Source organism: Pleurodeles waltl, chromosome 1_1 (genome assembly GCF_031143425.1).
Source record: "Pleurodeles waltl isolate 20211129_DDA chromosome 1_1, aPleWal1.hap1.20221129, whole genome shotgun sequence".
NCBI classification, from domain to species: Eukaryota; Metazoa; Chordata; class Amphibia; order Caudata; family Salamandridae; genus Pleurodeles; species Pleurodeles waltl.
The window spans coordinates 145,360,226-145,388,080 of record NC_090436.1 but is presented as its reverse complement, the minus strand read 5'-3'; the positions used below and the strand labels follow the sequence as shown (position 1 = coordinate 145,388,080).

At 44.6% G+C, this 27,855-nt stretch overlaps 1 protein-coding gene across 1 annotated transcript in view; it reads left to right on the top strand.

Moving 5' to 3' along the window:
- The window catches only part of ACAA2 (acetyl-CoA acyltransferase 2), a 128,523-nt gene that overhangs the window by 61,246 nt on the left and 39,422 nt on the right, over nt 1–27,855 (top strand). The window contains exons 6-7 of the mRNA XM_069219214.1: nt 2,881–3,028; nt 25,132–25,307. Coding sequence (XP_069075315.1) covers nt 2,881–3,028; nt 25,132–25,307 — 324 coding nt within the window. The remainder of the gene's footprint in view (nt 1–2,880; nt 3,029–25,131; nt 25,308–27,855) is intronic.

The window sequence follows — 27,855 nt, the reverse complement described above, 5'->3', positions numbered from 1 at the left end:
TTACCTTAGGGCATGAGTTATAGTTATTTGAGATAACTCTAACAGGTGAATTTCTGTGGTCTTGTATGTTTATAATGTGAGCCTAACTATAACTTCCCTGTAACCTTTGTTTTTTGTAAGTGATTATAGAGTGAACCTAGCCAAAAGGCAGCGGAGTTCTGTTCATGATATAAGAACTGTTGGCATGATTCACGCATTCTTTTCCCAAAATGCCATGCCAGGTTTTCAAAAGCATTTCTGGCTTGTGGTTCTCTCATGCATTTCTGTTTCAGCGGATGAAACTCCATTTCATTCACACTAGCTTCATGAAGCATTGCAAACGTGAGCCCAGGTGCAGGACCTGCACTGCTACCTGCTTTTAGGGAGAAATATACAGGGTAGTGCAGTTGTCACTTTGACAATTTTTCATTAGTAAGCATTTTTGTAATAGTGACCTCGAGATAGACCCTCTGTTCCATGTGGCCTAATAGTTACAGCGCATTAATTTCATAGCCATATTTGGAAACCACCCTTAACCTGAGCCTATTGTATAAATGATATTTCTCTTTGGTCAGTTTCAGTCACATCAAATTATTTCTATCATAACCTGTGATGCTCTATCCAAGTGCCCCACACCTTTTCAGAAATATTTGGGGAAGCCCCTCCCAGTGTGTACTACATTTCTGCTGCTAGGTACTTCCCATATTACTTCTCCTTTGTCTAATTGTTGGTAGTTCTGGGTTAGCTTATTTCAGCACAGTGTCCCTCTTGGCCACCACTACACATTGGTACAGAAATAGTTTGATGTACCTGTCTCCCACATACCCAATATTACTGTGGATATTTGAGAATTTAATTAGATTCCTACTTACCTTGCCACTTTATCTTGAATACTTGTCCAGTATTTAGTGACGATGGGCATCTCTGCAGAATATGGACCTGGAGAGCGAGGGAGATCTGGGACCGAAGGGCCCTTACTCTATCAGATCATCTGCTCTCAAAATCTCATGAAAGGAAGTTGGGCGCCCCACTACCAGTGAGAAAGGCTCCATGTGCCTCAGGCACACCAAGCAAAGGGAAGTGGGCTTCATCACACTGGTGATAAAATAACTCCCACCACGCCGCTGCCAGAAGTGCTGGAAGACATGGTGCATGCAAGTCTAGTTGCAAACCCATCTGCAAATGTGTTCATAAGCATTGTACCTAGCAGTCCTGTAGATAATAGGAAGCATTAGTGAAATTCCCGAAAGAGGATTCAGTTGAGTCCATTCTGCTGAGTAGGAGTAAATAGACAGCATGGTCATCTGATGTGGGCATGGAAACCGCCACCATATAACTAGCAGTATTTAGCACCACGCTCCTGTACCCATTTATCGCAGCCACCTCTTACACAGAAGGCAAGGCAAACCATAAATTGTGAACTTTTAACTCCTGCCCTATCATAACTTCATATGTCCAGATTAAACCAACTCTTCCCACGTACGTATCCACTTCTGTAGTTATGACTTATTCCTGTTCTGTCATAGGATTTTGTATTTGCATTTGTATTTGTGAATGCAGCCAAAGTCAGACTGTCCGAAGTTTAGCTGAATACATACTGTACGGTAACATGGCAAAAGCCCTTAAACATTTATAATAAAAAAATATGTTCACCTTTTGTGGGCAAGTGTGTTTTAAAGTGCCCCAGCTGTAGTATTTAATTGACAAACTTTGCTCTTCATGCATTTGGTCTATAGGGCTGGCCACGCATGTGCTTCATTGCCGTAGGGCACTGTTGGTGTATCGTATATATTTCAACCCTCCAGTCATCATGCCACCTCTTCTGCTGTGCACATGCATTTGTATCCCACAGAACAATATCTACTCAGGTCTGGATTATCACAGGGAAACATATTTGCCTTGTATTAAGTTTCCTATTTCCACATAATCCATTTTACTTACACTAGCACCCTCTAAGGGAATCAGAAATGGTGGGCCATATAAAGTGTAGAAAATGTTATCATGTGGTGGTATTGTTTCCTGAGTTTGCTCTAAATTAAGAAGCAGAGTGACTCCAATGCCTCCAGAGATTTCAATCCTGAGTAAGCTTTGAGAAAACCAGAGGCCTTGGCTTAACTTTTATTTAGTGCATACTCCCACAAACGTACAATATGCATGTGTGCTTGGACCTATTTTTGCAGACAAAGTAACACATTTTCAAGTTTTATATACACACAAACCAATACTTAAATCCAATCATCCATATATCTTGATAATGCACATACAACCATAAGCTCAGGCACCTATGCATTCAACAAAACACTTAGGGGGCACACATGCATAACTTATATATATATATATATATATATATATATATATATATATATATATATATATATATATATATATATATATATATATATATATATATATATAAAAACTTATTTACCTCGTCCTGGTGTTTTAGCATTTTGCATGCTGGTTCTTCTAATCCCTTAATTATAATGGTAAAAGAAAGCCAGAATGAACAGGTTAATTAGGTAAAAGCGTAAAACAACTTGTATGTGTTACACATAACTTGTGACACTTTGTAGCCATACCCATATATAACTGTACACAGGGGTGGCTGAGTGGCGTATTAAAAATATATACATTTGGCAGACAATCTGACTTGCTTTTGAATGCGTTTTTGCCTTTTATTACACTTCGTTAATACAAACCTAGAAATCTCTTGTAATTTTCTACTTTACTCTTGCCCTTTATTATTTCAATTAATGTTGCATTTACAGATTTACCCTTATGAACATATGCTTGAGTTATTCTCAAAATCCTGTTTATTCTTTCGGAATCAAATTTAAACTGTTGGTGGTTTGTCTTGTGGATTAAGGACACAAATCTGTTTGTGCTTTACTCCTTACTTAGTTGGAAGACACTTTGTGGGCCGGCCTTACTGATTTACATATTAAAACCCCAATGGGTGTCACTGCTGAAAACCTGGCTGAAAAATACAAGATCAGCAGAGAAGATTGTGACAGATATGCACTGAAAACACAGCAAAGATGGAAAGCTGGTGAGCATTCAGATGTGGGGAGTTTGCCCTTTGTTATTTTGTGTGTTCTGTCTGGTTTCCCTTTACACTGATGTTGTCATCTAGACTGTGTAAAATGTAATTTTTCTTCGTTTCAGGAACTTGTACCAAGTGAGAAAGCTAGAAAGCAAGTGAGAACTCAATCAATGCAATTCTGTAGTGTTTACTAATGTGTCACACTTTAGAAAAGTAGCTTGTGCACCTAAACATGTTAAGATTTGGGCATACTCCAGGAGAAAAGTGTTGTGCTCCAAACCAGTGCGCCAGTCAAATTGACTCTAAACTTGTGGAAGAAAATGAGTTGGGAAGGAAGAGATATCTTTTCCTGGTGTAAGAAATTGAGTTGCTGGTTCAAAACCTACTCAAGCAACAAACAAAATCCTTGTCACTTTTTCAGGGTGAAGTCACAAGCAAACCCCAAATTAACCTGTGCACAGGCCTCTGGTAGCTTTGCACAGAGCAGTCAGGCTCAACTTAGAAGCAATGAGTAAAGTATTTATGCTGCACGTCAAGCTGTAATAAAGTGAAAACGCGACACAAGAAAAAAATCCCAAACCAATTTAGAAAAATAGATTCAAGTTTAAATGAATCAAGACCAAAAGGACAAAAATCCAATCCGTAGAAGTGGAGATATGCAACTTGAAAGATTTAACTGAAAATAGTGTGAAAAAGCACAAAGCGCCAACTGTGGTTATCTGGTCACAGCAGACTGGTGCAAAGTTACAATTTGAGGCCGACCGCAAAGTAGCGAGGGACCCATGTAGGTCTGCTGAACACAGTACCTTAATCCTGGTTGCTAAGTGATGCAGACCCCACTTTGAGGGTGCGTCACGCAGCAGAAGTGATGCGAGGTACGGGCAAGGAAATGTTGTGCAACAGCAGTTCTGGGGAGATGTGAAGTGCAGTGTGATATCCTTGCGTGGAGATGTGTTACTCTGCAGCAGTTCTGATGGGCTGCAATAGGCAGTGCAAAGTCCTTGTATTGGGGAAGAGCGCCCAGCAGGGGCGATGTGTCTCTTCTGATGGCGATGCGTCAAGCAGCAAAGGCGATGCTCCAGTTCTGCAGGAGATGTGCCACAAAGGAGATTCATCAAGTCTGCTGAATCCACAGATGTGTTGGCAGAGCACCTGCAGGCCCACTTCTAAGGGTCTAGGTCTGGGGTGGCACCACTTGGTAGTGAAAGACTCAGATGGCAGAGTCCAGGTGCTGGGTTCGAGGTTATTGGAAGTCTTTTGTGTCCCTGAGGCTTCTGAATAGGAGGCCAACCAGCTAGCCCTTGGAGTCACTCTGGGGTCTTGGGTTTAGAGTTGCATGTCCAGTCCTTCTCACCCAGGCAAGAGGGCAGCAGTCCTTCCGGGCAGCAGAGTGGCAGTTCCTTCAGTAGCACAGCATTCAGTTTTCCTGGCAGAGTATCCACCATTCCAGAAGTGTACTGAAGAGTTGGATTTTAAGGGTTCATTATTCATACCTGATGCCCATTTTGAAGTAGAGGAAGCTTCTAGAGGTTTCTACCCCCCTGAGGTGTTGAGCATCCCTTTCCTTGCTGTCCTGGCACCAGCTTATCTAGAGATTACAAAAGACCAGTGTCAAACCTTGTGACCGTGCTTAGGCAGAGCCTTTGTGATGTGCAATTATAGTAGGTGACTGCCCCTCGTTAGCTTCATTTTGGCAACATTCATCCCTAAACTATAATCTTTACAGAATGCACAGAAGCTATCAACCAAGTTCTGAATACCTGTCCTGGTTTTAGTTAGGAGAAGAGCATTGCATGCGTAAAAGAGGCCTGGAATTTTTTGCCTCGCAAACGAAGGAGTCATTGGCACAGTTAGTTAAATACTGTAGGCAATTATTAATATACATTAAAAAGAAGGTAGGGGCCAGAACACATCCCTGATGGACACCTTTCTTAACTGGGATTGGGTCAATTAATTCCATTTTAGTGCTGCAGATTCTGGCAAAGTTTCCTTCCTGGAGGTGAATTATGATTCTTAGCAGTTATCCTAGAATCCCTGTTTCTCACAGTCATCTACAACTTCTCCCCTGGCACCAGGTCAAAAGCAGCTCGGAGGGCAACAAATATCACAAAGAGATCACCGCCCATTACATCCAATGTCCTATATATGATCTGCAAGAAGCAAAATACTTGATCACTGGAGCTGGTTGAAGATCTGAACCCTGCTTGCAAATTGGATAGTACATGAGTTTTGTCCATCCACTCCATTAGCCGTTCAAGAATCTGCTTAGAAAAGACTTGCGGGAAATAATCCAGAAGACTGATGGGGTGATAGTTTGAGGGGACACCAGGGTTCCCTTTCTTGAAAATAGGCACAATCTCAGCCCCTCTCCATATAGGCAGGATTGGCGCGCCTGTGACAAATGCATTTGTGATGATGTTCACAATATGGGACCCAGATACTGCTGTTGGGATCATAAAGATCGCCCAGAATTTTATGCAAGCCAGGCGCATTCCCTTGTTTTAATGTTTGGATTGCCAGAGCATTCTCTTCAAGGGAAAACTTTGGTAAAGTACTATGCTCCTCCAACCAAGGGAAGAGATGAAAATTCAGATGTAGATGCTTCTGGGGACAACTCACAGGTTGGTGCACCTGAATACAGTTTGCCAAAATGGACCACCCATTCACAGGGAAGTATGCAGGATCCTGCCGGTTTTCGGGAGTCCCCACTGCCGATACTGATTTAGCCGCCGGGCGTTTTTGGAATCTTTAGATGAGGATACCCGCAACATCTCATCCCAAAATGTGTTTTCCTAAGCTACCTTTGCTTGTTTCACTTCCCATCTGTACTCTTCTCTAGCCACCCTATTCTCCCTTGTGTTCATGCCCTTAACTGCTTTTAACAGGCTACTTTTAGTCTTCCTGCAGGAGTCGTTAAACCATCCACTATCCGTGCTTTTGCATCCTGTGGTGCTGCTCATTGATACAAAGAGGTCCCTCAAACTATTGTAAAACTTTAGATGTTCCACCATGATCTTCTCGCTGTCCCCCCAGTTGTCCTGCATAGCTTCCATGTGTACAGTAAGCTACAAATACAAATGTGACGTAACTTCTGGGGAACAGTTTACAGTCTCCCACTTCACGTTCCTGCAGTTATTGGTAACCTGTAAGTTATGATTAACTCCCGGTAGATACTGGAGGAACTAGTGTTCCTAATTTGTGGGCTCACAACACTAAAGGGTAGTGAGCACTCTCCTCCCCGGGGGATTACAGTCATGTTCACATATGCCTCCATATTCTGATATCCAACAGAATGTAGTCAGTGTGGGTTTCATAAGCCCCCCGCCTAAATGTTGGGACAGGTGTAGCGTCTAAGGGCGGCCTGCCATTATATGCTTGCAGTCAATGGACTAAAGTGATATCTTGCATCTGTAGAGCAGCCCTAGATAAAAAAAAAATTGGGGAGCCTCTCAACTCTGGGATACCCGGATGTATCCTGCGATATAGTATTAAGTTCATGGGTTAGATTCAAGTCGCCCAAGACTGTTGCATAATGGGAACCAGAAAGGTCCGCCAAGATCTTATCCAATATATGCAGTGTAGGAGGCACACCGTTTTTCCCTGTGCTTCTATTCTAGATGTTTAGTAATGCAATAGGTGCGCCCTAAGGTGGGGTGAAAAAATCCTTAGATATCTCTGGAATCCACTTTGAGTTCAGCTACAGGGCAACAAAGAGATACGCTCACCCACGCAAGCAACCTTCCCGGTCCGCTAGCTGAGATCCAGAAACCCTTGTAGCCACCCCTATATATTGCAAGTACGGCCCAGTATTCCTGAAATAGACATATTGGATGTTTAACAATGAATCCCCCCCATGATAGATTTTCCATTGTGGACCTAACCCCTGCGATTTTCCAGCTTAGAATATTCACATTTCCTTAATTCCCAGTATGGGCACGATAAAAGAGCCCTCAGTTGTAACACTGGTGAGAAACTGACCCCCCCCCCCTCCTCCCTAGAAGATGACACCACTAAAGATCTCTGAGCTGTCCATACTAGAAATTTTCAAAAATCCAGCAGACCCTGTCACGGGGCCAGGTCTACATCAGTCAGATGTATGAGGCTCTGCGGATTCTGAATCTCAGCTAGCGCCAAGTGTAACCAAATTTGAACATGCAATAGTTGCCAGCTGTTGTTGCCTGCGGGGTTGCCCAAAATCCACCTTAAATGCAATGTGAGATAGGCCAAAACAGGTGAGTCAATCGTCCTCAGACAGGGAAGAATGGACCTTTCTTCACCCTGGTAGTCTCCTCAGCCAGATACCTCTGCTTTCATTCTCAGTATTGGCCCTCCTCTGTTTTTAATTGCATAGAGGGATAATCACATGATTCTGTGGTGGACAGAAAACGTCTAGTTGACTGAGTGACACGCCCACCTGGATGCTGCCACCTGAAAAGAAATTAGCAAAAATATTGCAGACAATAGCGGGGAAATTAAAATTTACGATCATGCAATCCCCCTGTACAACTCTTTGGCAATGCACCAACCCACCTTACCCTTTGGACTATAAATATACTTAGGGACATTAGGAATGGGAAGCTAGCATCTTTGTGCAACCAATAAAGTTCCTTATTCATTAACTGGGAGACGACTCAATTGTGTTCCTGGGAAGAGGGGATACATTGAATATCACTACCGCATAGGGGCATGCCTCGGGTGGGAGATCGAGCACTACGGAGTTTGATAATTGGTTTTGGCCAGAACTTCTATCCTCTCTAGATTCATTGCCCCCTTGCCCTGCTTTACCCCCCCCCCCCCCCCTCCTCCCGAATCAGCTGAGGGTCCTTCTGCTCCCTACTTCTGGAGGGTAAAGGGGGAGCACCAACTCTAAATAAGGAACAGTTCTCCATGCAATAATCAACCCTGCTTGTTGGTAGTGTAGGCACAGGGGGATTACACATTGTAGTAGGTAGAGCGGACATATTGGTAAGCATAGGCATTGTAGGAGGTGTCACAGGTGGCTTTAGTTTTCCAAGTGCAACTTCAATGGTGGTGAGACGCTTTTTGATGGGAGTCAGCTTTGCCTCCAGTTCACTTATTAAACTGACCTCAAATTGTACCCAGCATAGCCTCAACCATGTCCTTAAGTCGATACTCTGTGTCCCCCTGGGAGTTCCTGGGTGCTATCCGCAGGCGTTTAGATTTGTGGCACTCTTCTGTTCTTTTCCTTTCCCCTTTCCCTTTAGAACCGGTACCCACCAGGGAGGCAATAACAATATGAGGCTCCAACGGCGCACTAGGCACCTGGATAAAAATAGCTTGAGGGGTAACAGCGGGTTAGAATCAATGTGCTACATGACTCACCTCCTGCATCAGGATTCCCCCCAGACGAAAGTAGGCACACCTCGCTAGGCGGTGTGGATAGAGATTATTGTTGTTCTGCTAGCTTGATTTATTTGCTAATCAGCCCCACGCCTTGTTATAAAAAGCCGTTGAGCGAGGTGTTAGTACGAGGCTGCTTCAGACAGGTAGTTGACCTACGTTTCCCCTTTGGAGGAATAATTGCGCCCAGTACAGAATTTTATACTTCTCAGTAATCCGATGCTGTGCCCCAACCTCCTCTACCAAGTAGGTGTGAGCTGGAGTTACTCACAGCAGTTGCACAAAACTGTAAAGGGCCATACAGGCTTTAGTCTTCCTTGCTCTTTTACGGCAAATGTTAGAGGTGTGTCTCAGCTCAGCCTCTTCCGTGCGCTGACTGGTGCAGGACGGGCCCGGGCTTTGCCTGGGTGGGTCCCGTGCCATGGGAAGTCCTGCGGGGCCAGCAAATCCAGTGCAGGTTTGGGGATACAAAGGGCCCAGAGATCGCTGATAGACCTAGTCCCCCTTCCAGGTAACAACAACAAGCGCTTGTGTCTCATTTATTGACTGTGTGCGTGTGATAAATGTCTAACACGCTTCTCTGGTAAGCCTTAGGCTGCTCGACCACACTACCCCTTAAAAGAGCACCTTGGGATTGCAAAAACAAGCCCCTGTCCACTAGTAAGGGAACCCCTGGACTCTTAGCATGGTCTATCCCTTTTGATCTACCATATAAGGAGCTAGCTTCCTACAATGCTTAATTCAAGTAAGTAGTTGCGTCCAAATTTGTAGAAGAATGCAATAAATATGTAACACAACAATCACCTCTAGAAAAGATCTAATTGGACATATTGTAGAACAGGCATCAGGAGGATCCCACTAGAGTGACTGCCTCGCCTAAGTTCACAATGAACACGTTTCCAATCCTGGACTTTTTACCAACAAAGTATTGCTTTCACCTATTTGTCAGTCTGATAAGATCAGTGAAGGCAAACTAAGATTACAATTGATATATTTTGGCTGTTTGATATCTACACACACAAGTTGCTCTATAGAAAGCCAAACTGATGTGTTACTGTAGCAACATGGCGTGTTTCAAAAGCCTTTTTGACTAGTGTTTGTAGATATCAACTTAAAAAGTGTTTGTACCAGTATCTGATGAGATGGGGACGTTGTCTGAAAATGAGACAGAGAACTGATACATTAACAAAATGCCATGTACAGCATTACAAATCATGAGAACTGATTGATTTGAAGTGTTTTCTCTAGCCCTGAAGAAGTCACTTCTATTTTCTGGGATAAAACGTGTTTGCTGTACCTTTCAGCCTGTTGTGAAAAGAATAAAGGATAATTTCAAAAATGTACTTTATACTTTAAACTCGTGGCTTCTTGGACCTGTTTAGAACTGGACTCTTATTCTATTACTGATCTTGTGGTATATGCTCTTTCCACCTGTTTCCTCTGATGTATCAGTTGAATGTTGTTTGGGTAACAGCTGACCTTTCTAGCGGAACACAATTATTTGGTCAAAGTACTGCTGCATAGTGTTAAAATTAATGTGCTTTTACATCCACCTTCTTCCATGTGTAACATGGGAAAATAATTCCCTTTTCGTTGGGGCAGTGTCTGGCAGTTCAAATGCTTGTCCCTTATTTATTTTTAGTACATTTTTTGCTTGCCTTTTCGAATTCTTTCTCAGAGTGAATACTCTGTCACTTGTGATTTTTGTTCCTGGATGACTAAGTTAGCACACGTACGAGGCCTTCCTCATTGCAGTCCCTCCTAAATCCATGTAGTTCATGTACTATTGACTATTAATATTGAAATCTTTGCTAGATGATGAGTTCCTTTCGTCTTAATTCCGGTCAGGACTTGAATTTGATCTTTATATCGGCACATACGGCCATAAAAGCACATAAAAAAGTAATTACATAAAATCATGCAGAAATACAATCGATGTAGACTTTTTAAAACGAACTCCTAGGGATCTGAATATAGTCTTTCAAAACATTAAAATTCAATAAACCCAATATACAAATATCGTTTTTATCGCCCAGTGCTGATAATTATATAAATTAAAACACGGGATGAAAAAACAGTGACTAATCCCTAAAAAAACACTTATTTCTTACATTTTTGGTCTTCTATTTAATCTCACCTGACTGGCTAAGACAAGACTGGCAGGGTTTTTGATATCTAATTGCCTAACCCTCGCCGCCTCCTAAAGCCTGCGGATTAACTAGTAAGTACAACCAGTGAATTAACAGTAAAATCAGATAAAAAACGGAAATTCCCGGTGACTCAGTTGGAGCTGGGAGTATCCCCACTCCATAGGGCCTCTTCTCACCAAACTGCTTCCCAGCACGGAAGGTCAGTTCTATGGCTGGAATATAATTGGTGGGTACGCAACATAGGGTCAGGATCCACAGAAGTTCCTTCAAATTACGACAGGAATCGGACAAAGAGTTGATAGATCTCTGCATGCAGTTCCTGGTCCGCCATAACACTAGGCCACACTACTCTACTGCAGTTATTTGTCGCAATAGGGTGAGGCAATACTGCAAACTCTTAAACAGGTTGTCCTAAAGAATTGTTCTCCCCTTTTAAGAGGTAACCAAGCGCTTATGATCACTAACAGTAGTACTCATCACCCTCATGTCGCTAAGGTCCGGCCACAACCGAACACCCACCAGCACATAATCAATGACACTCTTCTGGCAGCCTCTTTTGAATGTGAACGTTCTGGTTGAATCTGATCTAGTTCTCCTGTTCCAAGCGCGCAAACTATGTGCAATCACCACAAAGGCTACTTGCAGGGCTGCATTGGTGTAGTAGCTCTCCGGGTTGCCTGCCACATGTGGGACTCCCCAGTGCTCAACTTCTTCTTCTGTTACCAAATTAAGTACAATAACAAGGCTCAAATGAATTGTTAAAAACACCAGCCACTATTACTTTGGCGTCCTGTTTATAGGTCCCAACTAGGTTGTCTAACAAACTTAGAACTGGCAAATCGCACTTAGCTGGCATAGAGCAAGCATATACATTCAATAGAACTAGTGACAGGCCCCTGGGAAACTTTAGCTTGATACCCATTAAGTCAGGCGAATCGATCAGGAGGGGTTCTTGTACACAAGCAATACCTATGAGATTCCCTTCTGGATCCCTAGTTATGAGAGTAGAAGGAGCGTTAAGTAATTTCCAGTGGCTGCCCTCATTGGACCCATTACTAGCACTAGGAGACCTGTTCCCTCCTCTCGATTGGGAATTCCCAGAGGACTGATGGACAGCACTAGTCCCACATGATGCCTGGGCCTCATTGACTACCCTCTGCTCCATGTTCTTGGATCCAATCATTATCATGGAGCAAGAGGAAGATAATCCACAAGCTTGCAAGCAGTTTCAATTTTAGGTCCAGGGCTGTGTGTATCATATCTTTCAGCTGGTCGATCAAGAGGCCCTGGTCAGGCAGAGGTGCTAGCTCATCCCCCTTTGATTAATCCTTCTGCCTGGCGGTGTGGGTGATGCTAAGCCTTTGGCGCTTCAGTGTTCTATTGGGCTCCTACCGCTTTCTCCCACCCCCCGTCCCTGCAAATCGTCGTCCGTCCTAGGTTTAGGGGCAACAATTACAACTTCCGGCTCCAAAGGGACAGGGACTTGTGATTGTGCCTGTTATGACACAAGGGTGCTCCTATAGGCCCCCGGTAGGGCAGCGTCGGCTGAGGGCAACTCCGAAGCTCCTTCAGATTGCAAGATAGACACTGCAACATCTAAACAGGAAGGAGAAGCCCCCGGATCTCTTGGGGAAGTGGGGAAGAAGGTTGTGAAGCAAGGGAGAGCCAGCGCTCTGCCAACTCAATCTCCTTGTCTATAATGCCATCTGCCCTTGTTAAAAAATTATCCATGCTTGTTCTCTGAGGGCCGGGTATAGCTCTAAGGGCAGGCTTACGTTTACCATTGAGGGCCTTCGGCATACTGTGTTGTCAATAGGATTACTCCTACAGTCATCAGTAGCGGGCAACATAAAATGGAATAATGAATATCTTCTCAAAGTCCACAATCCTCAATGCCACTCAACCAAGAGGGTTAGCCAAGCCCAGCCTCTTCTGTCTGCAGATGGGCCTGCTCTTGGCCCGGTCTTCACCCGAGCGCGTCCTGCACAGCAGGTGTAGCACGATGCTTTATGGCACCTCTGGGCGCTCAGTAAGTGCTCAGTGCCTTTGCCGAGGATTGTGAGGGGTTGGAGTTCCTCTCCGCCCCTTCCTGATCAGCAGCATCCCGTTCCGCAGGTGTAGCGCAGTGCTTTATGGCCTTTGCTTTTGTTGAGGGTTCTGGGGGTTGGAGTCCCTGTCTGCGTAGTTCTGATCAGCAGCGTCCAGTCAGGAGTTACCTTGACACTATTTCTCACACACCAACAAAACTTTACATCTGCAAATGAATTATTTGTAAAGGATAATTATGAGTTGTAATTGGCTTTCTCCCTGTTTAGCAGCCCCACTAGTTTGGGGCAGTTGCCTGACCCAGAAGAGAAGGGGGATTAGTTTCAGCTGTGCAGGAGGGTGGGCGTGTTAAAAGATCTGTTTTCGTGTAGGACCTTTGTTTTCCTGCTGCTTCATGCCCCCGCTGCCTTCCCTCAGGCTCCTTTGAGTACCTCGGTCTGAATATTGCTTTTTGGTGACTGTATAGTCAGAAGTGTTGGAGACATTAGGTTAATCGATTTAACTGGTCCCAGAAGATTAGTCCACTTTTGGAATTCTTTTTGCAGTTGTACAGTTGTCGTGGAGCATGAGAAGCTGGTCTTCAGACCTTAAGATGAAACAAACCCGAGAGCTAGTGTCAATATTCTCAGAAATCCTATAACATACTGACAGGTAGATCAAATATTCTGAAGACTGGTGTCAAATGTATTGCCACAACTGTCCTGCACTGTGAAATAAGTAAGCAAAATATCTTGCTCCTACTTCCCTGTTCTGTGAGTGTTTTTGATACGTCCACTTAAGCTGCCCCTTTTACTAAAAGAGCGGATGACACTATGATGGTGATTGTTTTTCGTGTCACCTGTAAATATCTATACCCTTGCAATAGTTGTTTGACCATGTCTTCTAGTGTTGCGTATTGCTACATCGTTGATATCATTGTAATTAAGTAAGAAGGGCCAAAGTTGTTAGACCTTCATTTGTGACCGTGGATATTGTATAGTGTTATGATTTGCAAGAATCTCATGATTAAAGTTAGTTTTAGAAATAACTTGTCTTGGTGTAGCATTGAGCAGTTGTAAAGGTATCTGGTAGGCTGATCATCCACTCTTTACTCTTCAAAGAAACATAAGAGCAACATATCTGGATCCAGTCTTCAGATCTTAACAGCCAGGCTTATCAAACATTGTGGAGACCGGTGCCACGTCTGTAACCACCACAATTGTCAGTTTTTGGCAATAAAAACAGTTTAGCTGTTAGAACTATAAGTTATTCAAACATAAAGTTTAATACACCAGTTGCTTGGCTTAGGTTCCTAATACTTGAAAACATGCCTCAAAGAGAACACAGGTTGATATGTAAAGTATTCCAGCTTTTTGGAACCTTTTTAAGACTCTGCTGCTCTGTCAGAAATGATCGGAAATACTTGGTCGATTGATATTGTTACCCACAAAAGTAGGATTTCAAATTTGTTGTTTGAGGTGCGTTATTAGCTGGTTACCCCAGACAAACTGAACATTTCTTACTTGCGACTGAATTGCCATTTATAGTGGCATTGTGAGAAATAAGACACCTTATTGACCCAGAATAGTGGTGGGCATCATGTGGTCTGATTTTTAGGTCGAGCCTAGACAGCGCTGTTGTATTCAGTATGGTGCTTGTGACTCCTCCCCTTGCTTTTGATTAGTCCAGTGATACTCAAAGTACGGCCCGGGGGCCGCATGCGGCCCTTTTAACCTTTACATGCGGCCCCCAGAGCAGCAGTAGCACTAGGCTGCTGTTTACTGGATTTAACAGAGGACACTTTATTTAAACATGATAGAAGATAAGGAAAGAAAGTAAGGAGTTTATCCTGCCTTGCTTTAACTGCAGGAACACTTTCATTCTTTAAGAAATCTTGCAGCAAATGTCTATAAGTGTTCTTAAAAACATCAAAACGTGTATTTCATTTACACACAGAACCATTTAATCTAACAGTGCATGGAGGATTATTTTTTTAAAACAAAGGTTTCAAACATAAATTCAGAAACTTTCATTCTTCCCCCACCCCCAACATTCATTCTCATCCCCACCTTCATAACAATGCCAATAGTGAACTAAGAGGCAAGTCAGTTGTTATCTGCACTCTTTGATTGGCCTGATTTGCTATTATACATGAACAACTTTATAGTTTATTAAATCAAACACAGGAGAATGGTTTGCACAGCGCACATGCCAAAGTCATGCATTGTGAGGTCCTCCTACATACAATAATGAAAAAAAAGAAGGGAAAGTGAAATAAAACAATTGAATAGGATCACACAGTTTGGTAAGGTTGGGAAGCTGGGATTAATGCCAGGTTTTCTGGTTTCACATTGCGCGATTTAGCCACTAGATCTATATGCTTTGCTGCCCCCTATTGCCACCATAACGCCACAACCCCTCCCCATCCAGAGCCCCCTCCTCCCTTTGATCCGCATGCTGCTAGCATCAATGCGGCCCTCGGTCGCACCACAGACCAAACTTTGTGGCCCCTGGGAAAATGTTTGCGAGTACCCATGGATTAGTTCATGGGCTGTCTTCTTGAATTATTTTGCTCGCTAGTGGTTCATTTGGGTTTCCTTTTGGAAGTTGTTTACTCCCATGGAGTATCGCCCTAGGACTTGTAGTCCTGCGCTACTTTTTAGTTTACTTCGAGCTTCGGAACTTTTTTTTTTTTTTAAAGCGTTCAGTGCGCTTGCTATGTTTCTTCTCACGTTTAATGGCGCTATTTGCTTAAATACACTTGCATAGTTTATTTAAAGGCTTCTTTACAGCTTGTGGTCGAATTAGTGTATTTGAGGAGAAAGCTGTGAAACATAACTCATGTGTTTCATATTCATATACTGTTTTCCATTTACTGAGGTTGGCACGAAGGCTTCAGCTCCTTTTACATCTTTCACTCACATATGGATTTTTTTACAGCTTGTGGACAATAGTGTCCTTTTAGGATACAGCTTTTAAACGGAACAAACGCAGGCAGTTGCCTTTATTGAGGTGCAGTTCTTTTTAGCTGATGTTTTAATAAAAAGTATGGTCTTCACAGGGTCTAGTAATAAGCAAATTTGTGTTCAGAAGTGGGCGGGTGTGGGGGTAATAACCAGCGTAGTATTGCATTTTGTAAGATTATGTTTAAAGAAATACTTACCTGCACGCTGTACATTTAAACTAAGTTCAAATTAAGGCCTAGTATCTATTTGTATCCTACACAGCGCCTCCATTGTCGTTTAGCTATTTATTTGAGTCTTTATAGCGCTGGCGCCCATGCTTTGTATTTGCCAACAACAGAATTGTTGCTTGTAAGCGTGATAGTAATCTTTATGGGTATGTTAATGTTTTTCTTTTAAGTCATGAAGCACCCCCCTTTCACAGCAGTACTGCAAGGATTCTTCCTTTATGGCCATTTATGACTGCATCCTGACGCCGGGTTGTTACACAAGGTGTGATTCCGTGCATTTGTTTCGAAGGGCTAAAGGTTGTTTAAGGCCTAGAAATTACACTCTAGTGCTTTGAAAATTCTCGCAACAAATGTTTATTTACATTTTCATTTCAAACAGACTTTGTGTATCAACTGTAACAGGTAGAACATTTTGTATATCGTTAGCTGGCCATTTTATTCTAATAAAATGTTGTAAAAATAAGTGTGCACAGCTGTTTCACTTGCTGAAGTGATTTTTTTTGGACATAAATAGTTAGCAAATACAGAGTATGTTTATAAAACAAATATATGTTCACAGCTAATATTAACCCCTTCGCTGCCAGGCCTTTTCCCCCTCCTGTGCCAGGCCTTTTTTTGCCTATTTGGGGCAGTTCGCGCTTAGGCCCTCATAACATTTTGTCCACATAAGCTAGCCAAGCCAAATTTGCGTCCTTTTTTTCCAACATCCTAGGGATTCTAAAGGTACCCAGACTTTGTGGGTTCCCCTGAAGGAGGCCAAGAAATTAGCCAAAATACAGTGAAAATTTAGTTTTGTTTAAAAAAAAATGGGAAAAAGTGGCTGCAGAAGAAGGCTTGTGGTTTTTCCCCTGAAAATGGCATCAACAAAGGGTTTGCGGTGCTAAACTCACCAGCTTCCCAGCTTTCAGGAACAGGCAGACTTGAATCAGAAAACCAAATTTTTCAACACAAATTTGGCATTTTGCTGGGACATACCCCATTTAAAAAAAATGTTGTGCTTTCAGCCTCCTTCCAGTCAGTGACAGAAATGGGCATGAAACCAATGCTGGATCCCAGAAACCTAAACATTTCTGAAAAGTAGACAAAATTCTGAATTCAGCAAGGGGTCATTTGTGTAGATCCTCAAGGGTTTCCTACAGAAAATAACAACTGAAAAAGAAAAATATTGAAATTGAGGTGAAAAAAACATCAATTTTTCTCTACGTTTTACTCTGTAAGTTTTTCCTGCAATGTCAGATTTTCGAAAGCAATATACCGTTACGTCTGCTGAACTCCTCTGGTTGCGGGGATATATAGGGCTTGTAGGTTCATCAAGAACCCTACGTACCCAGAGCCAATAAATGAGCTGCACCCTGCAGTGGGTTTTCATTCTATACCGGGTATACAGCAATTCATTTGCTGAAATATAAAGAGTGAAACATAGCTATCAAGAAAACCTTTGTATTTCCAAAAAGGGCACAAGATAAGGTGTTGAGGAGCAGTGGTTATTTGCACATCTCTGTATTCCGGGGTGACCATACTAGCATGTGAATTACAGGGCATTTCTCAAATAGATGTCTTTTTTACACACTCTCCTATATTTGGAAGGAAAAAATGTAGAGAAAGACAAGGGGCAATAACACTTGTTTTGCTAATCTATGTTCCCCCAAGTCTCCCGATAAAAATGATACCTCACTTGTGTGGGTAGGCCTAGTGCCCGCGACAGGAAATGCCCCAAAACACAACGTGGACACATCCCATTTTTTGAAAGAAAACAGGTGTTTTTTGCAAAGTGCCTACCTGTAGATTTTGGCCTCTAGCTCAGCCAACACCTAGGGAAACCTACCAAACCTGTGCATTTCTGAAAACTAGTGACCTTGGGGAATCCAAGATGGGGTGACTTGTGGGGCTCTGACCAGGTTCTGTTACCCAGAATCCTTTGCAAACCTCAAAATTTGGCTAAAAAAAACAAATTTTCCTCACATTATGGTGACAGAAAGTTCTGGAATCTGAGAGGATGCACAAATTTCCTTCCACCCAGCGTTCCCCCAAGTCTCACGATAAAAATGATACCTCACTTGTGTGGGTAGGCCTAGCGCCCGGGACAGGAAATGCCCCAAAACGCAACGTGGACACATCCCATTTTTTGACAGAAAACAGAGCTGTTTTTTGCAAACTGCCTACCTGTAGATTTTGGCCTCTAGCTCAGCCGGCACCTAGGGAAACCTACCATACCTGTGCATTTCTGAAAACTAGAGACCTAGGGGAATCCAAGATGGGGTGACTTGTGGGGCTCTGACCAGGTTCTGTTACCCAGAATCCTTTGCAAACCTCAAAATGTGGCTAAAAAAAACATGTTCCTCACATTTCTGTGGCAGAAAGTTCTGGAATCTGAGAGGAGGCACAAATTTCCTTCCACCCAGCATTCCCCTAAGTCTCCCGATAAAAATGATACCTCACTTGTGTGGGTAGGCCTAGCGCCCGCAACAGGAAATGGCCCAAAACACAACGTGGACACATCACATTTTTTCATAGAAAACAGTGCCTACCTGTGGATTGTGGCCTGTAGCTAAGCCGGCACATAGGGAAACCTACCAAACCTGTGCAGTTTTTGAAAACTAGAGACCTAGGGGAATCCAGGAAGGGGTGATTTGTGGGGCTCTGACCAGGTTCTGTTACCCAGAATCCTTTGCAAACCTCAAAATTTGGCTAAAAAAACACTTTTTCCTCTCATTTCGGTGACAGAAAGTTCTGGAATCTGAGAGGAGCCACAAATTTCCTTCCACCCAGCGTTCCCCCAAGTCTCCCGATAAAAATGATACCTCACTTGTGTGGGTGGGCCAGGTGCCTGCAACAGAATAAGGCCCACAACTTGTAGAGATAGAGGGGATAGCACAGCGAGTTTATAAGGACATATTCTTTTATACATCTTTAGACTGACTCTGCTTTGGGGACCCACACAAGTGAGGTGTCATTTTACTTGGTAGACTGAGGGGAACGCTGGGGAGTAGGAATTTTGTGCTGGAGCGGTGATCATACAAACGAAAGTCAGGAAAATAGGCTTTTTTAAGCAAATTTTGAGGTTTGCAGAGGAGTCTGGGTAAGAAAATGTTGGGGGATCCACGCAAGCCACACCTCCCTGGACTCCTTGGGGTGTCTAGTTTTGAAAAATGTCTGGGTTTGGTAGGTTTGCCTAGATGAAGGCCGCACCCAGGACCTCAAACATAGGTGCCCCCTCCCCCCCCAAACACAGGTAGTTTTGTAATATCATTTTGATGTGTTCACATACGTCTTTGATGTGCCAAACACTAAAATTGTGAAAAACGCATTTAGGTTATGGGAAAAAGACCCCTCACCCACCAACCAAGTTGGTGGCATGCTTCGTCATCGGGGTCCCACCCGAGGCACCTAGCGTGTCACAGGTGTGCTGCGACGCCTGATTACAGCGGAGCAGGTTTTGTCATTTTTACCACACATACTGGTTGGATTTGGCACGAGGGTGAGTGATGGTTCAGTGGATCAAATTTTATTAACAAGAGATTTCACAAAAATGAAATGCACTGTTAATAACTGAAAGGCAAAAAACTGAACCAATGACTCACAGCTCGTGAGCTGTAAAGCAGCGACAAGGCACCAACCGCTTTACAGTCCATTCACACACCTTTCATACATGACACGCACAAGACCATTCACACCGCCAGCCACGGGCCCAGCACATTACAACACTCACATCGACAGACCGCGCCACTCAAGGGCCCTTCACTTACATACATCCACATGCCTGATACAAGAATCACACCAGCTGATGGGAGTGTGGATTGGTGTTTGGCTGGCACTGCCAGCCAAGCGCCACCCCAAGCACACCGCCAGCCAAACACCACCCCAAGCACACCGCCAGCCAAGTCCCACCCCAAGCACACCGCCTTCCAAGCCCCACCCCAAGCACACCGCCTTCCAAGCCCCACCCCAAGCACACCGCCTTCCAAACCCCACCCCAAGCACACTGCCTTCCAAGCCCCACCCCAAGCACACTGCCTTCCAAGCCCCACCCCAAGCACACTGCCTTCCAAGCCCCACCCCAAGCACACTGCCTTCCAAGCCCCACCCCAAGCACACTGCCTTCCAAGCCCCACCCCAAGCACACTGCCTTCCAAGCCCCACCCTAAGCACACTGCCTTACAAGCCCCACCCTAAGCACACTGCCTTACAAGCCCCACCCCACGCACACCGCCTTCCAAGCCCCACCCCACGCACACCGCCAGCCAAGCGGCACCCCACGCACACCGCCAGCCAAGCGGCACCCCACGCACACCGCCAGCCAAGCGGCACCCCACGCACACCGCCAGCCAAGCGGCACCCCACGCACACCGCCAGCCAAGCGGCACCCCACGCACACCGCCAGCCAAGCGGCACCCCACGCACACCGCCAGCCAAGCGGCACCCCACGCACACCGCCAGCCAAGCGGCACCCCACGCACACCGCCAGCCAAGCGGCACCCCACGCACACCGCCTTCCAAGCCCCACCCCAAGCATACTGCCTTCCAAGCCCCACCCACACTGCCTTCCAAGCGCCACCCCACGCACACCGCCAGCCAAGCGCCACCCCACGCACACCGCCAGCCAAGCGCCACCCCACGCACACCGCCAGCCAAGCGCCACCCCACGCACACCGCCAGCCAAGCGCCACCCCAAGCACACCGCCAGCCAAGCGCCACCCCACGCACACCGCCATCACTTTTTTTGTTGTTTATAAACAACAAAGAAACCACTAACTAATTATAAAATAAGCACAAAACTACAAACACAAAAGCTCTAACTAAATACATGACAGAGATGCCAACCGTGAAACATATGAAAATATAAAACAGACCGCTTACGCTCACGGTATTTCCCAGAAGTTTTTCCTTGTGTGGTAACTTCTAAAACAGCTGGGCACACACAGCCCAGGCTTTGAAGGGCATTCGGGGCAGTACATCCGGCTCTCCCTCCGGATTAATCTCCGGGCACATACTCTACATTTCTTTGTGGGCAAGTCTTTTTTGGGAGTGGGAGGAATGTGATCTGGAAAGTGTTGATCTTTCAATCTAGCCACATCCTCCACCACTTCTACTCTAGGAACTCTTACTGGTTCCACCACAATAAGGCTTTCTATCACCGACTCCTGAAATTTAACAAATGTCATCCTTGACTCAGGTGAACAATCCTTGTATACAATAAAGGCATTAAAAGTTGCCAAATGAAATAAATGTAGGGCCAACTTTTTATACCACACGTAAGACTTACGAAGAGCAGTGTAAGGTTCCAACCTCTGATCTACTCTATCAACACCACCCATGTGCCTATTGTAGACCAAAATGCACGCAGGTTTGCGCACTTCTGCAACCTGACCCCAAACCGTCACAGGGTAAGTACTCTCATCATGGATGGTATATAGCATGTACACATCCCTCCTGTCTGAAAATTTCAGAGCTAGCAGCTCATTATTCCGCAAGGCACTGCACTGTCCCCTCTCAAGTTTTTTTTACAGACAAGCTCCCTTGGATAGCCTTTCCGGTTAGAATGGATTGTGCCACAAGCAACAGTGTCCACTCTAAACAACTCCTTGAACAACTGCACTCCAGTGTAGAAATTATCTACGTACAAATGGTGACCTTTGTTAAACAGCCGTCTAGCAAGTTCCCACACAATTCTTTCGCTAACTCCAAAAGTGGCCGGACAACCAGGAGGGTCAATACTGGAATCTCTACCAGTGTAGACCCGGGAATTATACACATATCCTGTACTGCTTTCTGACAGCATATACAATTTAATCCCATACTGTGCCCTCTTACTAGGAATGTACTGCTTAAAAACTAATTGCCCCTTGAAAAGGACCAAAGACTCGTCCACACTTATCTCTTTGCCTGGAACATAGACCTCTGAAAACCGATCTACAAAATGATCAACGACAGGCCTAATCTTAAAAAGACGGTCACAATCAGGGTGATCTCGTGGCAAGGCTAAAGCATTGTCTACAAAATGCAGCATACGAAGAAGAAGCAAATAGCGATTACGTGTCATAGTTGCAGGAAATATAGCCGTTGCCATCAAGGGACTAGTAGACCAATAAGAAGCCAGTGACGGCTTCCTGATCAACCCCATCAAAAAAGACAAACCTAAAAACTTTTTCATCTCTTCCAGATATGTGGGAACCCACTGAGTAGCTCTAGACTGAGGCTTAAGTCTGGCAGCGTTGTCCCGCAAATATTGCTCTGCATACAAATTAGTCTGCTCCACAATCTCTTCCAAAAAGACATCGTCCATAAACAAGTGAAAAAAATGGACAGGCAAAAAGTTTTCCGTATTAACTCTACACCATGGGAGACCAGTAAATGCAGGTAACTGTGGCTGCTCCATGTTTGGGGCAATCCTGGTGTCAGGTCTTCTAATGGGAAACCCTTCAGCCCCAGGCTGCTGCACTCTTGGCACATCAATGTCCTCCTCTACAACAGGCCCTTCATCTGCACTGAGAGTAGCTTCCTCATCAGAAGAATACTCTCGGACAGAAAACTCACTTCCAGAATCTCCCGCTTCCTCCTCTGCCTCAGATGCAGAGTCAGTCTCGTAATCATGGTCTGAAGACGACTCAAAGAGCATGCGAACAACCTGCTGAGCGGTCACTCTGCGGCTAGCCATGATCCTCACTAACAACAAATGGATTGCCAACAACTAGCACTAAAATAAGTAATAAACAAAGTGTAGCTTTATCACTAAGAGTTATGTACTAAAAAAACTATATCACTCACTTGCCTGAAAAAGCTACTCACCAAGCAACTACTCTGCACAGACACAGCAATCATCAGTGATATCCCACTAAAAAGAAAAAAGCAAATTAGACATATGACAACACAAATATCATTGTGCTCAAATCTAAGGACAATTTCACACACAATACTGCATTTAGTACACCACCTACAAACATGTCATTCATGCATGTCAACAATACTCCTTTGGAGTAAATTGCTTTCACTTACCTAAAACATGCAACTATGAAAACCGCAGGACAACTTATGCCAAAACCGCAAGGATCCACAGCAAAGGAAGCAAAAGCGTTGAACTAGAAGAAAAAGAAGAAATACATTGTTATAATCACAAATACAAATACTTTGCCAGTTGACAAACACCCCACCACCAAGAACTTAGAAATTGTCCCTGGTACCTAAGTGGATCCTGCCCCCCTCGGGGGCAGATGGGCGTAAAACAATTGGCCAATCTGCCCCCAAGGGGGGCAGAAATGGGCAACACCTCTGTGCCCCCTTTAGGGGGCGACCCTTCCCAAAGGGGGCCCCCCAGCACAAAACAAAAAAAAGGGAAAATAAAAAAAATCCCTGGCGTATTGGTGGTTTCTGCCCTCCTTGGGGGCAGATGGGCCTACAAAAATAGGCCCATCTGCCCCCAAAGGGGGCAAAGATGACCAATATGAACTTTCCCCACTTTGGGGGGGTGACCGTTGCCCAAGGGGTGCCCCCAAACACACACCACACAATCCCTGGCGCCTAGTGTGCTTCGACCCCCCCGGGGGCCAGATCGTCCAAAAACGTGGCTGGTCTGCCATCGGGGGGCCGAAACAGAAAAAAAAAATAGCCCCCCAGGGGAGCGACCCTTGCCCAAGGGGTTGCCCCCAAAATAAACAATAAAAACAAAATCCCTGGTATCTAGTGGATTCCCCCCTCCCCCCCCGGGGGCAGATCGGCCAAAAAATCGGTGATCTGCCCCCGGGGGGGGGGGGGGGGGGGGCGAAATACTAAAAAAATAGCCCCCCAGGGGGGTGACTCTTGCCCAAGGGGTCGCCCCCAAAAGAAACTTACAAAAAAAAAATCCCTGGTGTCTAGTGGAGATTCCTGCTCGCCCGCGATCGTGGAGCAGGAATCTAGTGAAAACAGGCACAGGGGGAAAGGAAAAACCCTTTCCTTCCCCCCGTGTCTGTTCCCCTCCCCTCCCCCCCAAAAAGGAAAGGACTCACCTTTTGAGCTCCTTTCCCCTCTACGTGCTGGAAGCAAATGGCTTCCAGCGCGTCCCGGCAACACTTGATGACGTCGGCGTGCTGTGCGCGCGCTGACATCATCAGATTGCCGGGGGGGGGGGGTCGGCTAGCGCTCCCCCCCCCAGTTCCCGGGCCTTGGACGAGGTGACCTCGTCCAAGGCACACGGGAACTGTAGCCTTGGACGAGGTGACCTCGTCCAAGGCACAGAACAGGTTAATGCAAATTGAGCTTTTTCAGGAATAGCGATTTTACTTTTCTGGACACGTTATTTTACAAGTGCGAGTTGTGGCAGAGGGGTTTATATTTACATTGAAAAGGGCTAATATTTGTTTAATTCTAAAACAAACATATTTTGGGATTATAGACAGATAACAGAATATCAGTTAAAGCCATACACACAGTGCTTAATTTGTAAATGAAAACGTGCCGATGCCCAAAGCCGCCCTCCTAAAAACGCGGCTGCTGCAATTAAATCTGCGAACACAAAGTACTGTGGCGGCGTAATCCTAAGCCATCTCGGGCCTCTTCAATCCATTTAAAGACACTCCCTGCCCCTTCAGCTCACTCCTGTAGATTTCTTCTGTTGTGACGCTTTGTCGTTTTTCTCTTCCTTGTCTTTCCCGCATGTCATTTGCTCACAGTAAATGCTTAAGACCGATAAATAAGTACCGGCCCTCAAAAATAAGTGCTGGTGCTCCGCACCGGAATCAACAAGCACAAATTAAGCATTGCACACACATGCATTTTTAATGAAGAAATTAAAGGTATTTTAAAGATGGTGGATACGTGCGGTTAAATAATTGTTCCTGGTGCTGCTACATCTTGGCTCCGGGTTGTTACAAAAGGTGCGATTCTCTGCATTTCTTTTGAAGGGCTAAAGGTTGCCTAAATCCTAGAAATTACACTCTTAGGCTTTGAAAACACTCTCAACAATTACACGTACAAATGTGTTTATTGTGTGTTTATTGTAAATAATAACGTAAAAACATTGCTTACAAATACCAAAGAAGTGAATTAAAAACAAAACTAGAAAAATAAAACATTTAACAAAAAACAAGACATTTTTTTTATTTAATAATACACCATACACACTGTGCCACACGCCAACAAAGCTTAAACATATACATGCATAAATAACATTAGAATTGAATATGTCGTATTAATACACAACAATAACAAAAAAAATATGCAATCACATCTAAAGGTGAGACCTATTGGCTATGCCAATGCTTGTTAGAACTTATCACAGACACAGTGGACTTCAGAATGTTGCTTTTGTTTTCGGTCAAAAACCACCAAGTTTACACCTCCATACGTGTATGTTCAGTTCATTATTTTGTTTTTGGATTTGAGTAGTCCATGCGTTTGTGTTGCAGCTAATGACGCAGGGTACTTTAATGCTGAGATGGCTCCAATTGAAATTAAAACAAAAAAAGGATCCCAAAAAGTCGAGCAGGATGAGCACCCCAGACCGCAGGTCACAGCGGAACAATTGGCAAAGCTAGCTCCAGTCTTCAAGAAAGATGGCACCGTCACTGCTGGCAACGCTTCAGTAAGCATTGAATACATTGGGTTTTTGCATTAATGCTGTTCCTCTCTACTGCTGAAATGATTATAGTTATCTAGATGTTGCATATGTATTGCAATCTGCTTGCCTTTTGATGCGATGTTATCTCCTATTTCACACCAGCATGTCCTATTTCCCCACCAGCATTGATGGGCACGAAGAAAGTTAAGTGTAAATTATGTATATGCATTACTTAATTCTCCAGACAAAAATATTACATTTTAAAATCTCTCTGCTTTAGCATCACGCAGTATACACAGTTACTCCTGCTGGATTGCTCTGTCTTCCTATGAGCTGTAGATGCTCAACATATGTCTGTGTAACATAGATTTCTCTGTGCTAAGGTTTTGTAATTTAGAGAGTAGGCATAATATGTTTGCCTCGTAGCTGTTGAGGCCATAACTCACTGCATGTTCCTTGTCCTATTTACTCACTTTTGTTTTAGGTCGGCACTAGGAAAGTCATTTTTAGCATTTGCGTCTGCCACATTGGTATGTGCTATTGATGGGCAAGTGTTTCCCTTGTGGTCAGTGCTACCTTAGTGACTTCTGCTGGTTTAACAGTTATATTTTGTTTTTTACTGCCCTAAATCATAGAGGAAGCTGTTTCTATACAGCTAATGTCTGCATCAGTTAGTCTAAATCATGATGGCCCTCAGGTTGGAAGAATACGGACAGATGAGTAGGAAACATTCTAGGATTTCCACTACACCCAGAGCACAATAGTTTGGGGTGATTGATGTTGTCCCAGCTGTGTGCTTTGGAGTTAGTCTCTCATTTTCAGGGTATACAAAAATGTTTCAGCTTAAAGAGTATTTTTCATCTGCACCTATCAGATGGGATTAGAATAAATGAAAGCCCTATTGCAATCTCATTTTTTCTTCTACATTTCATGGAAACCCCTTTATATTTTTGATTTTTGCGTTTATAACTGCTGTTGTAAAGTCTCCTTTTTGGATGGTTCCGCACTCCACTCCCCCACCCACACTATTAACTGCGGGATGCTGTTGCTTTTGCCCTTTAAGTGTACTGAGGCTTGCTAACCAGACTCGGTACCAGTGCTCTTTGCCTTAAATTGTACTGAGATTTGGCAAACCTAGTTGACAAGGGCTTTACCACCGCTGTAAGGTCCTAGTAAACGGTACCACTGGTACCCAGGGTAGGGATGGTAAAGGAGTCACCAGGGCTGCAGCACTGATTGCGCCACCCTGTTTGACCTATGTAAAAGTAAAGCCTGTGGAGCTGCTATGTTGGCCTGCACGAGCAGATTTTCTGCTCTAGTTCAACTTTGCCCACACCAGGTGCAGGCAGAGTCCCTGAACTGCCCATAGCACAGGTCAGTCACCCCCAAGACAGGCCTCCTATAGCCCAGACGGCAGGGTGCACTGTGTTAGGAGTGTGGACATATGTGCACAAGCATATATGACCCTGTGGCTGCATTCAAAACGTAATGCTGCCGAAAATGACTGACGGTCCATAGGATAAGATGGGCTGGCACCCGGGCAGTCCCAGATGCCCAGCTTTTATGGTGGCTTGGCCGATTTTCCCTGTGTTTGGTGTCAAACTATGTGCTTTTTAACCCTGAGCACGATTCTCGTGCCCAGGGTTCACTATCCTGTTCCCTGGTGGCATCCTTAGAGGATTCCCACCAGGATACCAGCTTTCCCCTGCCTTGGCAGGCTCTCCTGAGCTATTTACCGCCAAGACAAGAGTCTGTCCTCCTGCTGGTCATGCTGACACTTCCCCCAGGACGGAGACAAAGGACCTGGGCAGAAAGTGAGATCACACCTCCACCCTCCCAACATGGCTAGTATTTACAGTAATAAGGGCGGTGAACCTCAAAGGCTTCACCACCCTTGATATGTAATCTCTTGTCCCCACCACTCGAGGACAATGACCTCTCTGCCCTGACCAAGCGGGCAGGCGGGAAAAAGAGTTATTCATGATGTGTGCACCCCTCTCCTCCCAAAGACTAGCAGATGAGCAGAGGTGCCCCCACGAACTCCAGCTCCATTTTCCTGGACTTCGTGAGTTCTGAGACGCCATTTTACACGTGTACTGGACACATGTTACTACTTAGGTCCAGCTACGTAATGGTAACTCCAAACCTGGACATGTTTGGTATCAACCATGTCAGAATCATACCCCAATACGATTGTCAGTATTGGTTGTATGATTCTATGCACTCTTCGAGCTCCTTAGAGGTCCCCCAGCATTGCTCCTACCGGTTTTCTGGGCAGCCCATGCTGCTGCCACCTCTTAGACTGGTTTCTGTCCTCCTGCTGCTTGACCAGCTCAAGTCCAGGAAGGCAGAACAAAGGATTTCCATTAGGGAGGGAGATAACACCCTCTCCCTTTGGAAATGGGTGTTACATGGCTTGGGAGGGGTACCCTCCCCAAGCCACTGGTATGCTTTGAAGGACACTTTTGGTGCCCTCTTTGCATAAACCAGTCTGCACCGGTTCAGGGACCTCCAGTCCCTGCTCTGGCACGAAACTGGACAATGGAAAGGGGAGTAATCGCTCTCCTGTCCA